The sequence below is a fragment of the Rhipicephalus sanguineus genome, chromosome 9, assembly GCF_013339695.2.
Source record: "Rhipicephalus sanguineus isolate Rsan-2018 chromosome 9, BIME_Rsan_1.4, whole genome shotgun sequence".
Lineage (NCBI taxonomy): Eukaryota > Metazoa > Arthropoda > Arachnida > Ixodida > Ixodidae > Rhipicephalus > Rhipicephalus sanguineus.
The window spans coordinates 68,286,217-68,305,250 of record NC_051184.2 but is presented as its reverse complement, the minus strand read 5'-3'; the positions used below and the strand labels follow the sequence as shown (position 1 = coordinate 68,305,250).

Here is a 19,034-nt window from a genome sequence, read left to right as displayed (position 1 = left end):
ACTTAGCGATCTCGCACAAAGAGGCAGCATGAATGACGGTGCCGCGCGTTTGGGTTCTCGCCTATTGAATGCATGCAGTACGCATGCAACCGTGCTGGGCCACATGCACTACCGAAGGTGCCTATCATAAGGGTTGTCAGCGATTAAACAGTACTGGTGCGTTTGCCACCTGCCGCCATCACACCTCCGTGCATTTCCACTGCTTATCCGTAAAGACATCGCTGCACGGCACCGTGATAGCGGTCCCTTTCAATTTCTGGTCTGCATCACCCCATAACACTTCGGCATTGCGGCAAAGCTGACTTTCGAACTCTGCTACTGTTGCAAACAGATCGACTCGAGATGATGGACGCGGCAGAGGCGGGGGCTTCAATTAATGTCGTTCAGACCTGCAATTTGGGCAGAAAGTCCGAAAACTGAGACGCCGAAGAGTTTCAGTGTACGAAATTTCGGACGTTCTTATACATTGACGTCTATGGGGATGGTGATGGTGCCGCGAAAGCGTCCGAATTTTCGAGCATGTCCGGAAAATTGGGCGTCCGAAAAATCGGCAGTTGACATCAGAAAGTGGCAGAGAAAGACGGCGATACATGTAAAGGTCAGACTCGTCTTTATTTGTAATTATACATTTGGCCCACCAGCAGGACGTCGAATGTAGTTCATGCAACATACGACAGAGAATAACATTTGTGCTGCTCACTTGACTGGTGTAGAGTCCTTGGGGTCCCTGCGGAACGAAAAGCGGCCGGGCGTCTTGTGCGGCGTGCGAGGTGTCCGCGAGTCCTCCTGCTTTTCATAGAAGAGCAGGTAGGCATTCCAGTGGCGCTGCCGCGTCTCGGGATAACACGATGCTAGCGGAAAAAGAAAAAAGAAAGGACAAATGATGTATGAACTTCCGTGCCTCCTCTTTAGAGACCGCTTTTCGCATCGTCAGCGGCAGTACTCACCCGAGTCTGAAACCTTGGCCTTGTACGTGCCACCGAAGCACTCGGTCTCGAGCGTTGAGTCGTTCAGGTCAAACTGCTCCACCGTCGTGTCGTTGAACTTGTACCAGGTGTTCTTGCGAGCCACGTACCTGGGGTCACTCCTGGGACACACCAAAGGAGAGAGCAGACATGGTCACCGCCAAAACCCAGCCGAGTTGCAGACACAGAAGTGCTATACGGAAAGCTGAGCCCTTTTGTAGGACGCTCACTGTTTTTAACTGCGCAATAACAGCTCCCCTTCAACCAATTTGGCGAAAACTTGCCGAGAATCCCATTACATTCTTCGCAATTAGAATTAAAACTAACAGGTTATGGTGTACACCGTATTGGGAGACCACGGTCATATTTCACACCTACTTTGAAGCCTTCGTTAAAGGTTCATGTGCTATATGACAAAGAGTGTTCCCCACTTGTTGCCATGCCTACGAGTGGCGCTGACCAACACCCCCAGGTGTGCATGCACATAAATATTGCATAAGTGGATGTGGGGACGACTGCCGCCGTAGCTCAACTGGTAAGAGCATCGGGCATGTAATCGGATGGTCGCAGGTTTGGTCCCTGCCGGCGGCAAGTTGTCTTTTCGTCCACTTTACTTTCTTCACATCTATATCACAATGATTACATTACACTTAAAAACAGTACAATTAAAACCCCCTATACCTTCCTTGGCTTCATTATCTGCTGGTTTTCATCAAGGTTGTGTCGAAAAAAAAAACAAGCCCTCAAAATTCCCTTCCTTCACACCTTCTTGTAACATTGTTTTAGGTGATTCTTTAAGGGGGGACACTGCTCCTAAATTTTTTTTCTCATTTCTTGATCGATTTCTTGATCGATTTTGATGATACCCGGCGAGTTTGTGTATATTTGTGTGCTGATTTCAAATATGCAATTATTTTTCTAGTATAACCGGTAGTTCTCAAAATACAATATATTTCATGTGCCTTTTTGGGGAGGAAGATTTTTTTTTTAACAGAGAGAGTTACAAAGTAAATCAGCATATCACAATAACCTGTAACCAGAACTGAGTGCAACGAAACAAAAACCGATGTTCTAAGCCCGTTAGAACAAACGTTATGGTATGTTGAACATTCGCGAAGGAAATTGCAGCTTGAAATTGATGCACTCGTGAATGTTCAACATACTGAAATAAAGCGGTTAAGCCGACGCTTTATTACGCCAAAGGCAAGATGGCGCCGACCAAGAAGAGGCCCGAACCGATGACTGATGATGGTTATGTACAGATGAGGAAGATGAAGTCCAATTAATGCCTACACTAATTTCCCCCGTTGACGAAAGCGGCCAGCCTGGCCGCGAATTACGTTGTGGAACGCAGATGAAAGGGTTTGAGACGCGAAACGTGCACAACCTCTGTGCCGCGGCAGCGTTGGTCAGTGGAGGCATGAACAGGTGTAACACGGTAGTTCACCGGCGAGGTCTGGTCTATAACTGTGTAGGGGCCAATATAGCGAGATTCAAGCTTTTCGCATAAGCCAGGTGTCCGTGCAGGCGTCCATAGGAGTACAGGGTCGCCAGGGCGATAGAAAACGTCGCGGTGAGTGGCATCGTAGCGATTTTTGCGATCTTCTTGGCTGGCCTTGGTGTTTATACGGGCGCGATGAAATCTCTCCATCAAACCATTTGTCTGTGGGTGGTAGCTAGACGTTGTCTTGTGGATTGTGTTTGACGCTTGGAGAACTTCACTAAGCGTGCTTGAGAGAAACGCCTTGCCTCGGTCGCTCAAAAGAACGTGAGGAGCTCCGTGCCGTAGGTAGATAGCTTTCAAGAAGAAGGTTGCTACTTCGGAAGCAGTTCCTGAAGTGACCGAGGCCGTCTCAGCGTACCGGGTCAAGTGATCAACAGCGGTGACGATCCATCTCTTGCCGTCTGGGGTAGTTGGGAGGGGCCCGAAAAGGTCAATTCCGACGACAGAGAACGGCTGTGCTGGGCAAGGAAGTGGTTGTAGGGTCCCGACTGGGACAGTAGTAGGCCGCTTGCGGTGTTGGCAAAGGGCGCACGAGGCAATATATTTAGCTACGCTCGTGGAAAGACCTGGCCAGAAGAACCGGCTGCGGATGCGCTCGTGGGTTTTGTGGTAGCCAAAGTGGCCTGACGTTGGGTCGTCGTGTGAAGCCCGAAGAACTTCCCCGCGAAGAGCCCGCGGTACGACGGGGACCCATCGATGGCCTTCCGGGTGAAAAATGTACCGATAGAGTACGTCGTCTTCAAACTTGAATAGCTTGAGCTGTTTTCGTAGCCTGGCATTAGGAGAAGACGAAGCACCACTTAGGCGACTGATGATGTCACTGCAATAAGAATCAGTACGCTGGTGAGTGGAAAGCACTGAAGGGCGGTTGGCTGAAGGCAGGGAAGAAATGGATGCAATCGACGATGTGTCCTCAGTGCGGCCAATTTGACAAGGTGACGTGACGTGCTCCGATGTTGGCGGCAATGGACATCGTGATAGAGCATCGGCATCTTGATGCTTCTTTCCGGTCTTGTAAATGACGTCAAAGTCATATGCTTGTAATCGGATAATCCAGCGGCCAAGGCGTCCCGACAGGTTTTTGATTGTCGACAGCCAGCATAGCGCATGGTGGTCGGTCACAACAGTGAAATGTCGACCATGGAGGTACGGACGAAATTTTTGGATGGACCAGACAACAGCCAAGCACTCTTGTTCGGTTATCGAGTACTTCTTCTCTGCAGAGGTGAGAGTGCGGCTTGCATACGCGACAACTTTCTCGCGAAATTCACGGTCACGCTGTAGCAGTACGGCACCAATTCCCTGCCCACTAGCGTCAGTGTGCAGTACCGTAGGTGCCTCGTCATTGAAATAACAAAGAACCGGTGGGGATGTCAGTGCGCGCTTGAGTTCTTGGAATGCGGCTTCGCACTGATGATTCCAATCAAAGGGAGCGGTACTAGCAAGGAGCTTGTGGAGAGGCGAGGCAATGGTGGCAAAGTTCCGGATGAAGCGTCGGAAGTATGATGCGAGCCCAAGGAAGCTGCGCAGTTCTTTTGCACGGAGTGGGCGCGGGAAGTTGAGCACTGCGGAAATTTTGTCCGGATCGGGCTGGATGCCATCTTTGTTAACGAGATGTCCGAGAACTTTGATCGTTGTGCTACCGAAGTGGCACTTCTTTGTGTTTAGTTGAAGGCCAGCATTGGACAGGCATGTGAGCACTTCGTCGAGGCGTTGCAGATGGTCATCGAAAGTGGAGGAAAACACGACGATATCGTCCAAATAGCATAGACAAGTTTTCCACTTGAGGCCGCGAAGAACAGTGTCGATCATCCTTTCAAATGTGGCGGGGGCATTACATAGGCCGAAGGGCATTACGTTAAACTCGTAAAGACCGTCCGGCGTAGAAAAGGCGGTCTTTTCTTTGTCCGCTTCGTCCATTGGAATTTGCCAATATCCGGAATGAAGGTCAAGGGTGGAGAAGTACTGCGCGCCTTGCAAAGAGTCAAGTGCATCATCTATACGAGGCATCGGATATACATCCTTTCGGGTGATCTTGTTGAGCGCGCGGTAATCAACACAAAATCGTACCGATCCATCCTTCTTTTGTACCAATACAACGGGTGATGACCAAGAACTGGCAGAGGGTCGTATGATGTTTCTTTTGAGCATGTCGGCCACGTTCTCCTCAATGATTTTGCGTTCGGCCAAGGAGACTCGATAGGGACGACGGCGTACAATATTCTGACCATCAGTGTTGATACGATGAGACGCAACTGTGGTCTGTCCGAGTGACGAAGCATTGGCGTCGAAGGAGGCCTGATGTTTTGCTAGCAATTTCAGCAACGCCTCACGCTGAGGAGCAGGAAGGTCGGGGTTTATCCCGGAAGCAAAGGTGGATGAAGAAATAGGCTTGTCCTGTAGAGGATGAGCTTGCAAGGCGTCAAGAGGTACGAAAGATGCCGGTTGTGTATCCACATAACAGGTCACCGCAGAACCTTGAGGTAGGAGAATAGTCTCAGTGGTGGTGTTCAGGCCGACGATTACCGCAGCACTTTCTTTGAATCGCACCAGGCTGGATGGGAACACAATGCCACGAGCTAGACAGCGGCCGTAAGGGGTGATAAACACGTCACCATTGGCAATATGCGTAGACGTGATCGGGATCAGTTGCTCCTGACCCGGAGGCAGTACGGAATCGGCAGCTGTGGAAAAAACGCAGTCGTGTCTCATCGATACGCTCGCTGCAATGATCGGTCTCGGTCATCTGAAGTACACGTTGGCGGCAAGAAATTAAAGCAGACGCTGACGAGAGAAAGTCCCAGCCTAAAATGAGTTCATGAGCACAGGAAATTAAAACTGCGAAAGTGATGTGATGACGGATACCGTCAATGAAGACGCGTGCTGTACATTGAGCCAATGGTCGAATGATTGCTCCATTGGCCCCAATCAAGGATGATCCAAGGTAGGGCGTCTTCACTTTCCGCAAACGAGAACACAAGTCCGCACGCATAACAGAAATCGTTGCTCCCGTGTCTATCAAAGCCCAAACCCGCACACCTTGCACAATCACCAATAACATGTTTGACGGTCGTTCAGGAGGACTTGAGGCATTTCGCGGCGATGCAGTTTTCCCTCCAAAAACTGCACTGTTTAGTTTTCCGATCGCTGGACAGGGAGTTGAGAGACAGGCCGAAGCGGCGAAACAGAGCGCCGGAGTGGCGATGGGGAACGTCGTCTGGAGGTACGTGTATTGATGGTCGTGTTCGAAAAGTCGGCCGGCGATGGCGATCGGCGAGTGAAAACATTGTCGGCGTAACGGTGGTAAAATCGAGATGGCTCGTCACGTTCGAAGCAGCATAACCACGACGTTCGTCCTGCTGGCGGCGTCGACAAACCCGGGAGATGTGTCCCCGAATGCCGCAGTAATAGCAGACAGGCCGTGGGGCACGCCAGGCGGAATGGTATGGCGGAGTCGGTGCTCGGGCAACAAGAGGTGCTAGATGGTCGTGAACAGGCACCGGTGGTGTGACTGGAGGCAGTGAAGGTTGCATTGCAGCGATGTGTGCGTACGAAGCCGGTTGGGGGCAAGGTGGAGCGGTGGGATGGTGGGCGCTCTGAAAGGCTGTCATTTCCTCTTTGATCATACTTCGCAGATCAGTGGAGGCGGGTTGTGCGTGAGCGTTGTTGCAAGGTGGTGAGCCGTAGGCTTGCAATTCCTCACGGATTATGGCTCGAATGATGGTTCGGAGCTCCATACTGTTTGCCAAGGGGTTTTCACAAAAGTCGGGTCGCAGGCGGATGGATTGTAGGGCATCAAGCCGCTGGCACACAGAGATGACGTCCGATACCGTCGAAGGGTTGTTCGCGGTGAGGGCATTGAAAGCGGTAGGTCCTATACCCTTCAGAAGATGTCGTACGCGATCAGTTTCTGGCATGGCATCGTCGATACGGCGGCAAAGCGCAAGAACGTCCTCAATGTACGAGGTATAAGAATCGCCGTAATGCTGGACGCGTTCAGCCAGTTTCTTCCTCGCAACTTCCGAACGAACCGTCGGTGTGCCAAAAATCCGCCGTAGCTGGTCCTTGAAGGAAGACCAATCACGGAAGTCGCTCTCGTGATTTAGGAACCATGTCTTGGCTACCTGGGATATGTAAAACTGTACGCGGGCTAACTTCGACGCCTCGTTCCAGTTGTTGTAAACGCTTACACGGTCATAGTTGTCGAGCCAGTCTTCGACATCTTCTCCAGGCAGACCGGAGAAGATTTCAGGCTCGCGAGGGGGGTTGTTGGCAGTGGTAGGGGCGGCGGCAGGCGGTTGGACCGGGTGAGTTGGCACTGTGGGCTCATCTTGTGACATGGTGGTCTGCTGGCGTAAGCGGCGTCCCGAACGGAGCTCCAGGAGAGATCTTTAGAAGAAGAGAGGTCGAAGGGATCGGAAAGCTCATCCACCACTTGAAATAAAGCGGTTAAGCCGACGCTTTATTACGCCAAAGGCAAGATGGCGCCGACCAAGAAGAGGCCCGAACCGATGACTGATGATGGTTATGTACAGATGAGGAAGATGAAGTCCAATTAATGCCTACAATATTTTAACTTTTGTTCTAATGGGCTTAGAACATTTATTTTTGTTTCGTTGCACTCAGTTCTGATTACAGGTTATTGTGATATGCTGACTTACTTTGTAACTCTCTTTGTTGAAAAAAAAATCTGCCTCCCCAAAAGGCACATGAAATATTTTGTATTTTAGGAACTACTGGTTATACTAGAAAAGTAATTGCATATTTGAAATCAGCGCACAAATATACATAAACTCGCCAAGTATCATCAAAATCGATCAAGAAATGAGAAAAAAATTTTAAGAGCAGTGTCCCCCCTTAATGGTGCACCTATGCGTATGAGTGTGCACGCACAGAGCCCTCCATTAGAATGTGGCCACGGCAGCTGGGAATCAAACGCGTGACCTCATGCTAACGAGCAAAACGATGCAAACTTAAAGACATAAATAATAACTATCACTTTAAAAGGCAGAAATCTAGGGGAAAGTGGAAGCTTCAAGAGATGAAATAATTAGAGCTGTGCGAATAGCAAAATTTTGGGTGCGAAGCGAATTTGAATAATAAAGACTGAGTGCGAATCGAATCGAATAATTTCGAATAATTTTCGAATATTTCTCAAACATTTTTCGAATAATTCGAAGTGAAATTACAGAAAAAGTTGCAGAGAATCCCTAAGTAATTCTTGTGAGATAGCAACATGAAAGTGTTTCTTTTCGCTAGGTTGATGAAGCGCTGGTAGGGTCATATTTCATAGTTGTCTTTCTTATCAAGAATGAGGCAATGTAGAGGCTGAATTGTATTTATGTACATGATTTGGTGCAACCAAAGTCTTGCCGACAACACTTTACACGTGATAGGCAGAGATGCCATTTCCTCAGCCTCTCCTCCTCTTTCAACTGCTGTGGAAGGCCAACTGATGTGGCAGACAAGGGTGTGCTCTCTTCAAGTCCGGAGCTCCAAATCTGCCTCGTAGACGTTGATACATAAGAACATCTGAGACTTTGAATGCTAAAAAGCTTCGGCGTCCGATTTTTCGAATTTCCTGCCCAAATTTCAGGTCCAAAACAGCATTAAATGAGCCCCCAACTCTGCCACATCTTTCATCTCCACATTGGAACCAGCGTTTTCTTGAGTTAATACATTTGCGACCGTAGCGGAGCTTGAAAGGCAGCTTTGCCGCAATACGGGGGTGTGATAAGGTGAAGCATATTGAAAATTTAGGGACCACTTCCAAACGGACGTTGACTATCTCTTGGCTAAGTTCGACCGTAACGGACTTTGAAAGGCAGCTTTGTCGCAATACGGGGGTGTGAGGAGGTGAAGCATATTGAAAATCTAGGGACCACTTTAAATCAGACGACTGTCTCTTGCCCAAGTTCGACCGTAACGGAGCTTGAAAGGCAGCTTTGCCGCAATACGAGAATGTAATGAGGTGAAGCATATTGAAAATCTGAAGGGGTCACTTTCAACCGGACGTTGACTGCATTTGTTTTTGGGAAGTTCGAATAGTTCGAATAGTAAAATTTCAGTGCGAATCGAATCGAATAGCAAACACTATTCGAAAAATATTCGAAATTTCGAATATTCGCACACCCCTAGAAATAATCCTGAACACGGGGTGTCACTAAGGTCGACGTTTCGACAAGCGGACTTGTCTTCTTCAAGGTTGCAGCCTGAAGAAGGTTGCGGCCATGAAGGACAAGTCCACTTGTCGAAATGTCGGCTTTAGTGACACCCCATGTTCACGAATTTTTCATCTGATCACTTAAAAAGAAGCACAAAAGTGAAAGAGGCAAAGAGTGAAAGGAAGCGGGAGAAATTTGGCTTACCTGCGTTCACGAATGTACGAGTAGTAGTGGCCAGCGCTGGCTTGACCGTTGTGCACCACCACGCCGGCCAGGTCGTAGACTGCTGGCGGAGGTCGCCTGAACACTTCGTCCAGGGGGTCTCCTCCACCTGTTGAGCGGCCCTCCTGCTCCATGACCCCATGGAGGGTGTACGGAGACATGTCCAGGGACCATGGGAACTGCGTCACGAAGGGTTAGAAAGGAGAAAGCACGATGAGCTTTGCACATTTCATTATGGAGGTACTATTCAATATGAGCTGTAACGCACAAGCTGTGGCAGATCAACGCTCCTGAGAGGAAACTGAAGAAGGCTTCGCCATTCCATTACAGTACTCTGCTTTTTTTTTTTTGAGCATTTGCACTGGCCTCCAAGGAGGTATCACTCCATCAAACAGAAAAAAAGCAAAAGAAAAGAGAATAGTCATGAGGCTAATGTAGTAGCTCGCTGTGCTAAGGGTCCATGCTGTCTGTGCTGCTCATTCGTACAGTGCACTGTCCTTTTGAATGCTGTGGTCATGGCTCGCACGTTTTGCCCCATAATGAATGTGATAGTCCTACTAAGTACAGCGAAGGCTTTCTTTACAGTAAGCAAGTGAAAAGGGGAGAAGGGGGAACCAAGGGCCTCAAATTTTGTTATTTACAACCGCACGAAGCCAACAGACAATGAAGCCAAGGAAAACATTGGGAAAATTGAGGTGCGGCTTTAAGGTAATAGCAAATGATAAGGAAAATGGGAACGGAGGTGGAGAAAAGCACCACTTGACAGATGTTGGGTCTAAATCCACATCTTCCGCATTACCGTGGTCAGTTCTCTTAGTCTCAGATTTCAATTACAGTGAACTCCCGTTAAGACGAACTCCGTTAAGACGAATTCTCGCTTATACCGAACAACATGGGACCATTTGTTTGGTTTCCCATAGACTCAATGCAAAAAAAATATCGCTTAAGACGAACCACCCAACTGTACTCTTCTGTTAAGACGAACTTTTGCGATGATCAACAACGCTAGCGATTCTGCGAAACGAACACTGCAGTCTTGGTGGGGCATTCAGGCGACCGAGAAAAAGCAAAAAGATGAAAAAAAAAAGCACTTTATCAGCAAAGAAAGCGACAAAAAGTGTAGGGGGATTTACAACTTGGACCCCCAAGCCATTGCGTCCTTTTGTATTCCCCCCCCCCCCGTTCTTCGGTTTCCCAGCTGGAGTACAAAAGAGAACAGAAGAACACAAGAGCTTGGGGCCCCTCCGCCGTGGTCAGAAGGGCAAATGCAAGGGGATTGGGGAAAAAAAAAGAAAGCGACAACAGGAACAAAAATGGTCTGTGCATAACAATCGAGTACGAAACCGAAACCACGATCGCGGCGCACTCCCGTCAGAGGGGTCAGGTGCATTGTCATCGCCATCACACAGTATTTTGTGGTCAATTCGCGTTGGTTCGCGTAGGACCTGTACGCGTTCTATCTGTTTCCAGTGAAGTGCAAATTGTGATGAGCCATTTTGATTATGGAAGCGCACGACAAAGGGAGGCTATTTTGCACAGTGAATATAGCTGCGTCGTGTCTTTTTCGTGGCGAGGCTTGTGACCGTGAGTAGCCCGATGGGATATCTTCAGCTGCACGTCGATCAGGAAAAGTTACTACGGGCCGAAAACGGGAAAATATCCAGACCTCGAAGAAAACCTTGCAGACTTTCTTAAGCAACTCAGCGTATAATGACTTTGTCAAGGAAACAGCACGCGACCGAGGCGTATCCAGAAGTGATCTTAGAGCCAGCAAAACAGGCTCACAGAAGAAAACAAACTGCCAGGAGAATAAATTTTACATTCTTTGAAGGAAAATTGTGCTTGTCTCTTAATTTTTTTTCTAATCGTCAACATAGGGGCGTGTTACAGTTTTATCATTAAAATGTGGTAGCAAATATCTTCACGAGCATTTTTATTTCTGAATACGCGAAAATCGGGTGCTCGTAAGATTCGTGTAAATACTCTGCTTGAAGGCATAGACTTTATCTAGATGAGCCAAATAAATGCTTTTTCTTGTCTTTTTGCCCCACATTGTAAGTCTACTGCATTCAGTGTTTCAAGTAACATATTTGGATGCACTTGGCATATTAGCATGTCTCTTTTTGGGGGCACTTCTGATAAGCCGAATCCTGATAAGACGAATAGATGACCGCGGTCCCTTCGAGTTCATCTTAACGGGAGTCTACTGTACATGCATGTTCATTAATTTTTTTTCCCTTTCGTTTCCCACTTACCTTACTTCGTCTACATCAAAACATTTCGACACAACTCAGTTTCTTTCACATTTCTGACCCGCCTTAATCACTTAAATTTTTCAGCATTTGTTTGTGGAGGAACTAGGCCTACTGGATTAATAGTGCCTGCTTGTTCAAGTAGATTCTCTTCAACTATTGCCACTCTTACTTCTTGCAAGCACTGGCAGCCGTGTTCTAACACATTTTCTCATCAAGGCAACTAAATTCTCTACCCTTCTTCTTTTTTTTTTTAACAAGTTACTTCAGCTATTTTCAGCCCCACTCTAGCCACAACCTTCTCATCCTCCTGCTTCACTGATGATAGCAGAGAATGAGTTATGCATATATAATCACTAATAAGGAAATCGGTTGCTGCTCTGATCAAGAAGAGTATCCCTGTCTAAACCTTAGCTACAGCAATGTCTCTTTGTACAGTATAACCTTGTTACAACGGATCTGTTTACAACAGACATTCGGATATTACATACCAATTTGCGGCATTATGCCTACCTCCGTACTGGTTCCATTGATTGAGCTTCGTTCACAACGGATTCTAGTACAACGGACATTCGGATATAATTGACCAAAATGTCAGGCCAGCAAGATGGTCAGGACTTCTTTAGAGCGGACTTTTCTACCACGTACATACCAAATTCAATAACTTCCGACTTCAAACATCGCTTAACATAGTTTCAGTACGGGAACAGCGCGCCGCGGATATCGACATACCGATTTAAGAACGAAGGCCGCCGATCTCAGGTCTGTCAATGATCAGCTATGCCTAGCTGTAGCGACAAAAAATCAGCGTGCAGCGTGCTTGGTGTCGCGTTTTGGGACGCTGACACGCGAAATTGCTAGCCGCTGCCACCGCTTCTCCGAGCGGTCGTTGTGCGGCGAGCTTGGCCGGGGGGGTCCGCTAACGATGCGCAATATGCCCATCCGTGGCTATGAGGAGCCAGTGGGCGATACGATTCGTTGCTTGCGACGAAGGACACTGCGGCTTCTTCGCTTTCGCATGTCCGCTAGCGCGATGTTCTTGCCCGCAAAGTTCGAATTTGTCTCGCACATCGGCACCTTGAGCGGAGTTAGGCCTAGCCACGACATCGAGTAGAAAGCTCGGTCGATGTGCGTGGCCGCGGTGCCCGATGTTTCAAAATACCGTATTTACTCGCATAATTTGCGCACTTTTTTTTCGCGAATTTGGAGCTCCGAAAAGGGGGTGCGCAAATTATGCAGAGATTTCGCGAGCACATCTGAAATAACGCACAATATATAGTCCTAACACGCGCGATATAATACATTAAAGAAGAAAATAAATTATAGCGCAAACGAACGGTTTTTAGCAGAATTAGCACGGACTTTAACCAGCCAGATTCGGTCATGCACGGTCTAGTCAGAATCACTGGTTGAGAAGTCCGACTGAGAATCATCGCCACGGCCACTGTCACCGCTTTTCCAAAGCGCGTCGTCCTTGGTTCCGTCGAGTGCGTTGAGGCGTCTTCTTGAAGCTCTTCGCGACAATGCTGGGAGTAACGAGGTGCCACGGCACGGCGATACCGGTGGGCCTAAGCTCTCGCACATATTTGAAAAGGTACTCTTCAACGGCAGGAAACTTTCCATGCTTCGGTCCTCGGAACGGTCTCCTTCTCGGTCTTGTATTAAAAAGCGAACTCTTCTGCGGCACGGTTCCCGTTTCCGTAGGCAAATTCTATAACAGTTAGCTTGAATTTTGCCGAGTAGTTATTGTAGCCCAGCGCAAGAGAACAGTGAAAACGCAACTGGCTGATCGCGAAACCTAAACTGCCTAAACTTCCGAAATCAACAAAGGCTGCGTCGCAGCGCGGACGCAGAGGAGGAGGGTCAGCGCGGGAAAATGTTGGCGCGACTGGCCCTCGCACGCCTCCGATGCAGAAAGTAGTCCGTGCCGTGTCGCGTGCATGCATTCTCACGGCGGGTGAACGCTCGAATAGTTCCGACAACCGGTGAACAGATTTAGGTGTTCGGGTACGGTTGGTACGGTCTCGGCGGTTTCCGGGGAATAGAACGAAGTAATCGGAAGAAGGGACTTCGCACTCGCAGCCTGTCTTGTGTATGACTGCGCTCGCCTGCTCGGTGAGGGCCGCGGGGCGCGGCCGTCCAAAGTTTCCCCGTGCGCGCGCGCCGGTGAGCTGGCTCGAGCGGGACGGGGAGCGCAAAATATGCGAGTAAATATTTTTTTTTTTAGCAAAGCTGGTTAAATATTAGGGGTGCGCAAATTATGCGAGGGCGCAAATTATGCGGGTAAATACGGTATGACATGCTTGATTGCGAGTACAAAGAGCTGTCCCGTGGTGGTCTTCGTCATAAGCTCCGAAGTGCTGATAAGAAGAAACTCTAAGAGCGGGTCCAACGAGTCAGCGCTATTACAGTCACACGCCTGCGATGTTCGCGACGAGTGCGGCGCGCTATCGTAGTCTGATGATTGAGCTTCTGCTTACAGCTGCCAAACTAAAGCGTTCTAAATTATCGGCGTTCTAAACTAGCGCAATTTTCGACAGCCACGACCTCGCGACGCACAAGCAGCAGACGACAATCCCGAAGCGAGCATCACTGCAGAAGCAGCCAATCGGAGGCCTTGGATTGAACTTCAAACATGTGCTTTTTGTACGCTTGTTACTGAATGGAGGAGCTAGCTGAAACGGAGAACTTGAACACGGAGAAATGCTCTTTACGACGAGCCCAAAATGGTGGCGCCCGGTTGTGCCGTTGCCGAGCTATAATTTTGAAAAACGCTGTTTTCTTTTTGCTATTTCCGCAATTTTCGCCAAGTTGGCAGACGCAAAAAAAAAATTTTATAGCACTTCTACGTAGTTTTCAATGAAGATATTTTGGAATCAGATAGAAAATGGGCTAAAGAAACTGAAAATGCGATTTTCAAAAAATCGCATTTCTTTTTGGTCCCCCGTTAAAAATAAGACCATGTTTGTGACTTGTAATTCTCTCCGGTTACAACAGACCCATTCAGTGTTTACATAAAAGTCTGTTGTAAAAGTACTTGGATTTTACATACTCCCTTTACAACAGACCAAAATCGTCTTCACTATGAAGGTCTGTAGTAATGAGGTTATGCTGTATACAACTATGTTTATCACCATGCAAGAGGTAACACAATATGCATAAACTGCACAGGACAGTGTAGTGAGCCAAAAGTACGATGATGTACCTTGAAGTGGTAGTCAAACTTGACCGCCCGGTTGGCCTCCCAGTCGAAGCCGAACCGTTTCAGTTGAATGACCAGCACTTGGGGCAACCTCTTGATGCATGTCCGCTTGACCGTGTTACGCTGTGCATGCAAAGAAACATGGGCACATCTCACATTTGAAAGGCCAGTAAACAGGCTTCGACTTTTTTTTTTTTTACACCTCCCAAATAAGCTCGCTAATTCGTGCAGAAGGCCGCGGTGATCACATTCTGCAAATATCACATTGCTGCGCGCTATGCAGACGCTCCATTTTGAAAAACAATTATTGCACCCCTCTCCAGCGCCTGTCCAATCCTCCTCGTACGCGCAGTGACACAATCTTGCCCATTGGCAACTTTATGTATTACCGGCTTCGTCAATTGGTCCTCTCAACTACGAAACGATGCCTCAGCCCTGTGGTGATGCGGTTTTGGCCGCATATTTACCATGCTTTTTCACCGCACTGCTAGGGTGAACCTAGCGCCGCTCTGACAAGAGTGACGTGGGGATAAGTGGAGGAAACCTTGCTCGGTCACAAGCTGCGTGCCGGTGATGTAATCACTGACGTTGTGTTACGTCGCCAAAATGGGCGTAGTCATGACAGCGGGCTACGCCTACCCCTCTTGACTGCCGAGAGGGGTAGGAAGGCCGAGCGAGAAACCGAAACCAGCCGAAAGCGGGTTGTTCTATACCCTGTCACTTCCTTTATTACTGTACTTATTAATAAAATTCTTGTGGCAGCATGTTCACACTGTACAAGTGCGCAGTTATAGCTTCATGACACATTTTGGATGGCGGGGTTGTTTGCTGACCCTTTAATGGGCCCCAAACCACCTCTCATATTTTAAAAAAATTTCAAGCAAACACGTGCATTGAGTCCACAATACGTCACGATCAACAATGCCGAAACAGCGGTGCCATGGGCAAAAACAATCCCGTGCTTCTCCTCTACGGGTCTTTCCAGTATCGCCAGCACTGGTCATGATGTCATCAGCCGCAGGCGTTGATGGTGTCATGACAGGAACCTGTTTGGCTGCTAGCAGCTACGCGTGCTCCCTGCTCTTCCTCCTCGCACGTTGAAGAGGAGAACTTGGCAAGGAGGAGAGATGAGCCAAATGGAATGTAGCGAGGGAAAGAGCAAAACATGAAAGGCCACGTTTCGATGATCAAACACATTTAACTCTGCTGTTATGGCACCATTTCAAAAAATTCTCGCAGCTACATGTTTGTTGTATATTTGTGCATAACTGCAATGCCACAAAAATTGTGCTAGTCACAATAACGTTGAACCTCCAGGGTAGGCAGGACTTCACTGAGGCTGAAAGACAAGTGGCGTATATATTGCTAGCACAGGTGGTGAGTTGGATCACTTGTGGTCTTGTTTGTCTTTTTGCGTTCGTCCGTCGTTTTTGCACTGCTTCTTATGACCATGAACAACCAACTAGCCTGAATTACCGCCGGTGTGGCGAGCTGGACATGCCAGGCGCTTGATCATACGCTCTTTTGAGAAGAACAGCATCTCTAACGCACTTGACGGTATATAACAGCGATAAGGAAGGAAGTGACAAGGTCAGCAGTAATCACTGGGCATGGCTAACAAATGTCATTTGCATTTTGTGTATGCTGCTCACGCTTTTTTCATTTTTCAGCACACATTCGAGTTTTTTTTCTTCTCTGATTCTGCACTTTAGGGTGTCAGCTTTAAATCGAGGCCAGCCCGGATTCAAGTGCATAAGCTAATGCATGGCATAAAGGCATCTGACATCAGTGCTCAACATTGCACCCACACTTCTTTTAGACAGAACACTCCCGACCAAGACAGGCACACCCAATCAGGCCCGAATGCTCACCTTCTGGCCACACTTCTCGCAAAGATACGCGTTGTCACCCTCGAGCAGCTCTCCCTTGACAAACTGGTCCAGGGACTCCTTCAGGCTCTGGCTCTTTACAGGCAAATTAAGTGCCAGGAAGGTCTCCTCACGTTCATACCTGGCGAGATTAATTGTTAATGAATATTCATCACGAAGAGAGGTGTTCACGGTGTAGGAAAACCCGACAATGTGGAATCGCGCCAGATTCTTTGACGTGTTTATGACGAGAAAATGGTGACTAACGATGAACATTAGTGCGACAATGGTCCGTGACAGGGTCTATTACAGACAACCAGAGTTCTGGTGACCAGAAACTTGTGCTTCACTATACACAGCTGTCTTTACAATAACTGTTGAACTGTGGAAGGATTGATATCCAATCGGTGCAAGACTGGAAGCTTATACCTTAGTGTAAGTGTGTCAGATAATAGGCAGAGGAAATCATGACGAAAAAGTTAGACAAGACAGACTTAATGAGAATGTTAAAAAGTCTCTGGTTATTCAATGCAGCAATCTCAAAGCCCTTGCACATATGATATATGATACACAAAAGCTACTAGAATGTGCAAGCCACTGCATATGCACCCACGACAACTACATATGAAAGATATAGAAAAATGACATGCACACATACAAATCCTCAAGCACGATAAATTATGCTTTCCCCCAGCTCTGTGCAGACTGCTTCCATGATGGACAGACTAGCTTTTATACAACCTGTGAATGGAATTAAAATTCCATTCTATAAGACTGGATGCTTGCACATGTATCAAATGTACTATTTCTGTACTTGGCTAACATGGCACAAGTTAAGAGACGGTGGCAGATTAGGCTGGTTTGTATGTCATGACTTCTGGAAAAAGCTAAACCGCTTTGCAAAAGAAGAATGGACAAAGCAACGGACAAAGACGAGCTTGTCCTTGTCATTTTGTCCAATCGTCTTTTGCTTAGCGCTCTAGCTCTTGCCTGTAATCGTGACATGACACCCTGATTCTGGCAACCACTTGGATCAACTCGGACGACTGTGGAGAATGGTGTGTGCTGTCAGAGCACCTCAGCTGGAGCCCAATTCCAAAATTTACGAGATGACTGCCTGCCAATTGTCCTGCCATAGTAGCGAGAGTGAATTTATTTGCCCATAGTTATAATTACCAACATTATGTAATGGCCAATGAGCTGTTTCTTATCTTTTTGAACACAATTTGCCACAACCTTCTATTTCAGAATGTGGGCACCTGCTGATTATTCCATGTAAATTCAAGTTTGCTTGGTATAATTTGTGATGTTTCCACGGTGTGATCCACGGTTGTGATGTTTCCACAATTACGATGTTTCCACGGCCGCTCCGTTCCCGGCTCCATTTGCGTTGCACAAGTGGCCATTTTGAATGCTTTGGCGCCGTACGTGATCAAAAGTACCCATAATGGTGTGTGAAGTCACCAGAATCGACACTGTAGCCTGACATCATGCTAGCGTTGATGTCAGTAGGTGCGCCATGCGAAAATGGACCTTAATGTCAAAATAAAATATCTTATCAGCATTTACTGAGCTTCACACTTGAGCAGAGCAGTCTCTGTGTACAGGAGATTTGTATGGCAGAGAAAACTGACTTTAGGAAATTCATGTCAGTACCCCCCGAATGTGAAAGACGCTCTCCCTACCTGTGGGGGCATCCCTGGCATATCTTCTGGTCGGAGAAGGTTCCCTCGTAGAAGGGCTTGAAGACGGGGTCGCAGCCGATCTTGAGGAGGTACTCGTCCACCTGGTCCAGCAGGTGGTTGAAGAACTCGAAGGCATCCTGCTGCTCACGCACGTTGACCGGTGCGCCCCACAGTCGGAAGCACTGCCAGAACTGCTCTGGCACGTGGTACTCCATCTGGGACTCGAGCAGGTGGCCAAATACTGACTGCGTCTGGAACAGCAGGCTGCACACACAGCAATGGGAGATATTTACTTTGTCGAACACCTTTTTTTGTTAAAGCAGTCCCAAAAACATTTTGTTGCATGACCTTTGCATGCTCGTATTGCTTCGTCGATTTTGAAACTTCAGTGGGGAGGGCTGCCACGAGTGTGTTGTGATACAGTGGTGCAACAGCCGAAATAGGATTTGGAGCAATTTTCGGAGCAGAAAAATGTTGCTTTTGGAGCACAGAAATCCAAATTTGGAGCAGGTCACGGAAAAAACCTGAATTTTTTAGCACGAAATCCCAAATTTGGAGCAGTATAACAAAGAAGGCTTACTTTTAGAAAAGAAAACAAAAATACTTACAAACCATTCTACATCAGCTAACTCGTCCACAGTGCACATGAACACTGCTATTTCAATAAAAGCAGTGTGTTGAGCCACCCCACAGTGCGAACAATGACCAAATCCACATTAGCATTAGCAGGGCCTGTCAAATAATTCGACAGGCACTGCAAATGCTAATGTGGACCTGCGAACCTGGCAACCTCGAAATTCGGGAGTTTCGTAAAGAAGGAGCAAGTGGGGGTGGCGAAAAAATAAAACTGGCAAACGTTTTTGTCTATTTGTTTCTCAAGGCCGCAGAAACGCCATACACAGCAGCTCCAAATGACTGCCAATAATTTTTTAAATGTCAGCGATCATACTAGGACTCGTAATTACATGGCGCGTGCACGAATGAGTAACTAAAGAACAAAATGTGCTGTATCCCTGACAGCTAGTACTACGTAATAGCCCCTTCTAAATCTCAATACGCTTTTCCGCAGGACACCAGTGTACTGTGGCAAAAGCGGCTTAAAAAGCGTTCTGCACGCAATAAAACAAGCATTAGGAAATTTGAGAACCACTGTCCTTTTTTATTGCGATAGC

General features: G+C 47.6%; 1 protein-coding gene across 1 annotated transcript in view; it reads right to left on the bottom strand.

Annotated features, from left to right (window-relative positions):
- Positions 1-19,034, bottom strand: part of LOC119405289 (ubiquitin carboxyl-terminal hydrolase 24-like) — a 156,659-nt gene that overhangs the window by 31,957 nt on the left and 105,668 nt on the right. The window contains exons 37-42 of the mRNA XM_049419464.1: positions 17,863-18,126; positions 16,181-16,319; positions 14,313-14,432; positions 8,838-9,034; positions 948-1,087; positions 701-851 (exon numbers count right to left, since the gene is read on the bottom strand). Coding sequence (XP_049275421.1) covers positions 701-851; positions 948-1,087; positions 8,838-9,034; positions 14,313-14,432; positions 16,181-16,319; positions 17,863-18,126 — 1,011 coding nt within the window. The remainder of the gene's footprint in view (positions 1-700; positions 852-947; positions 1,088-8,837; positions 9,035-14,312; positions 14,433-16,180; positions 16,320-17,862; positions 18,127-19,034) is intronic.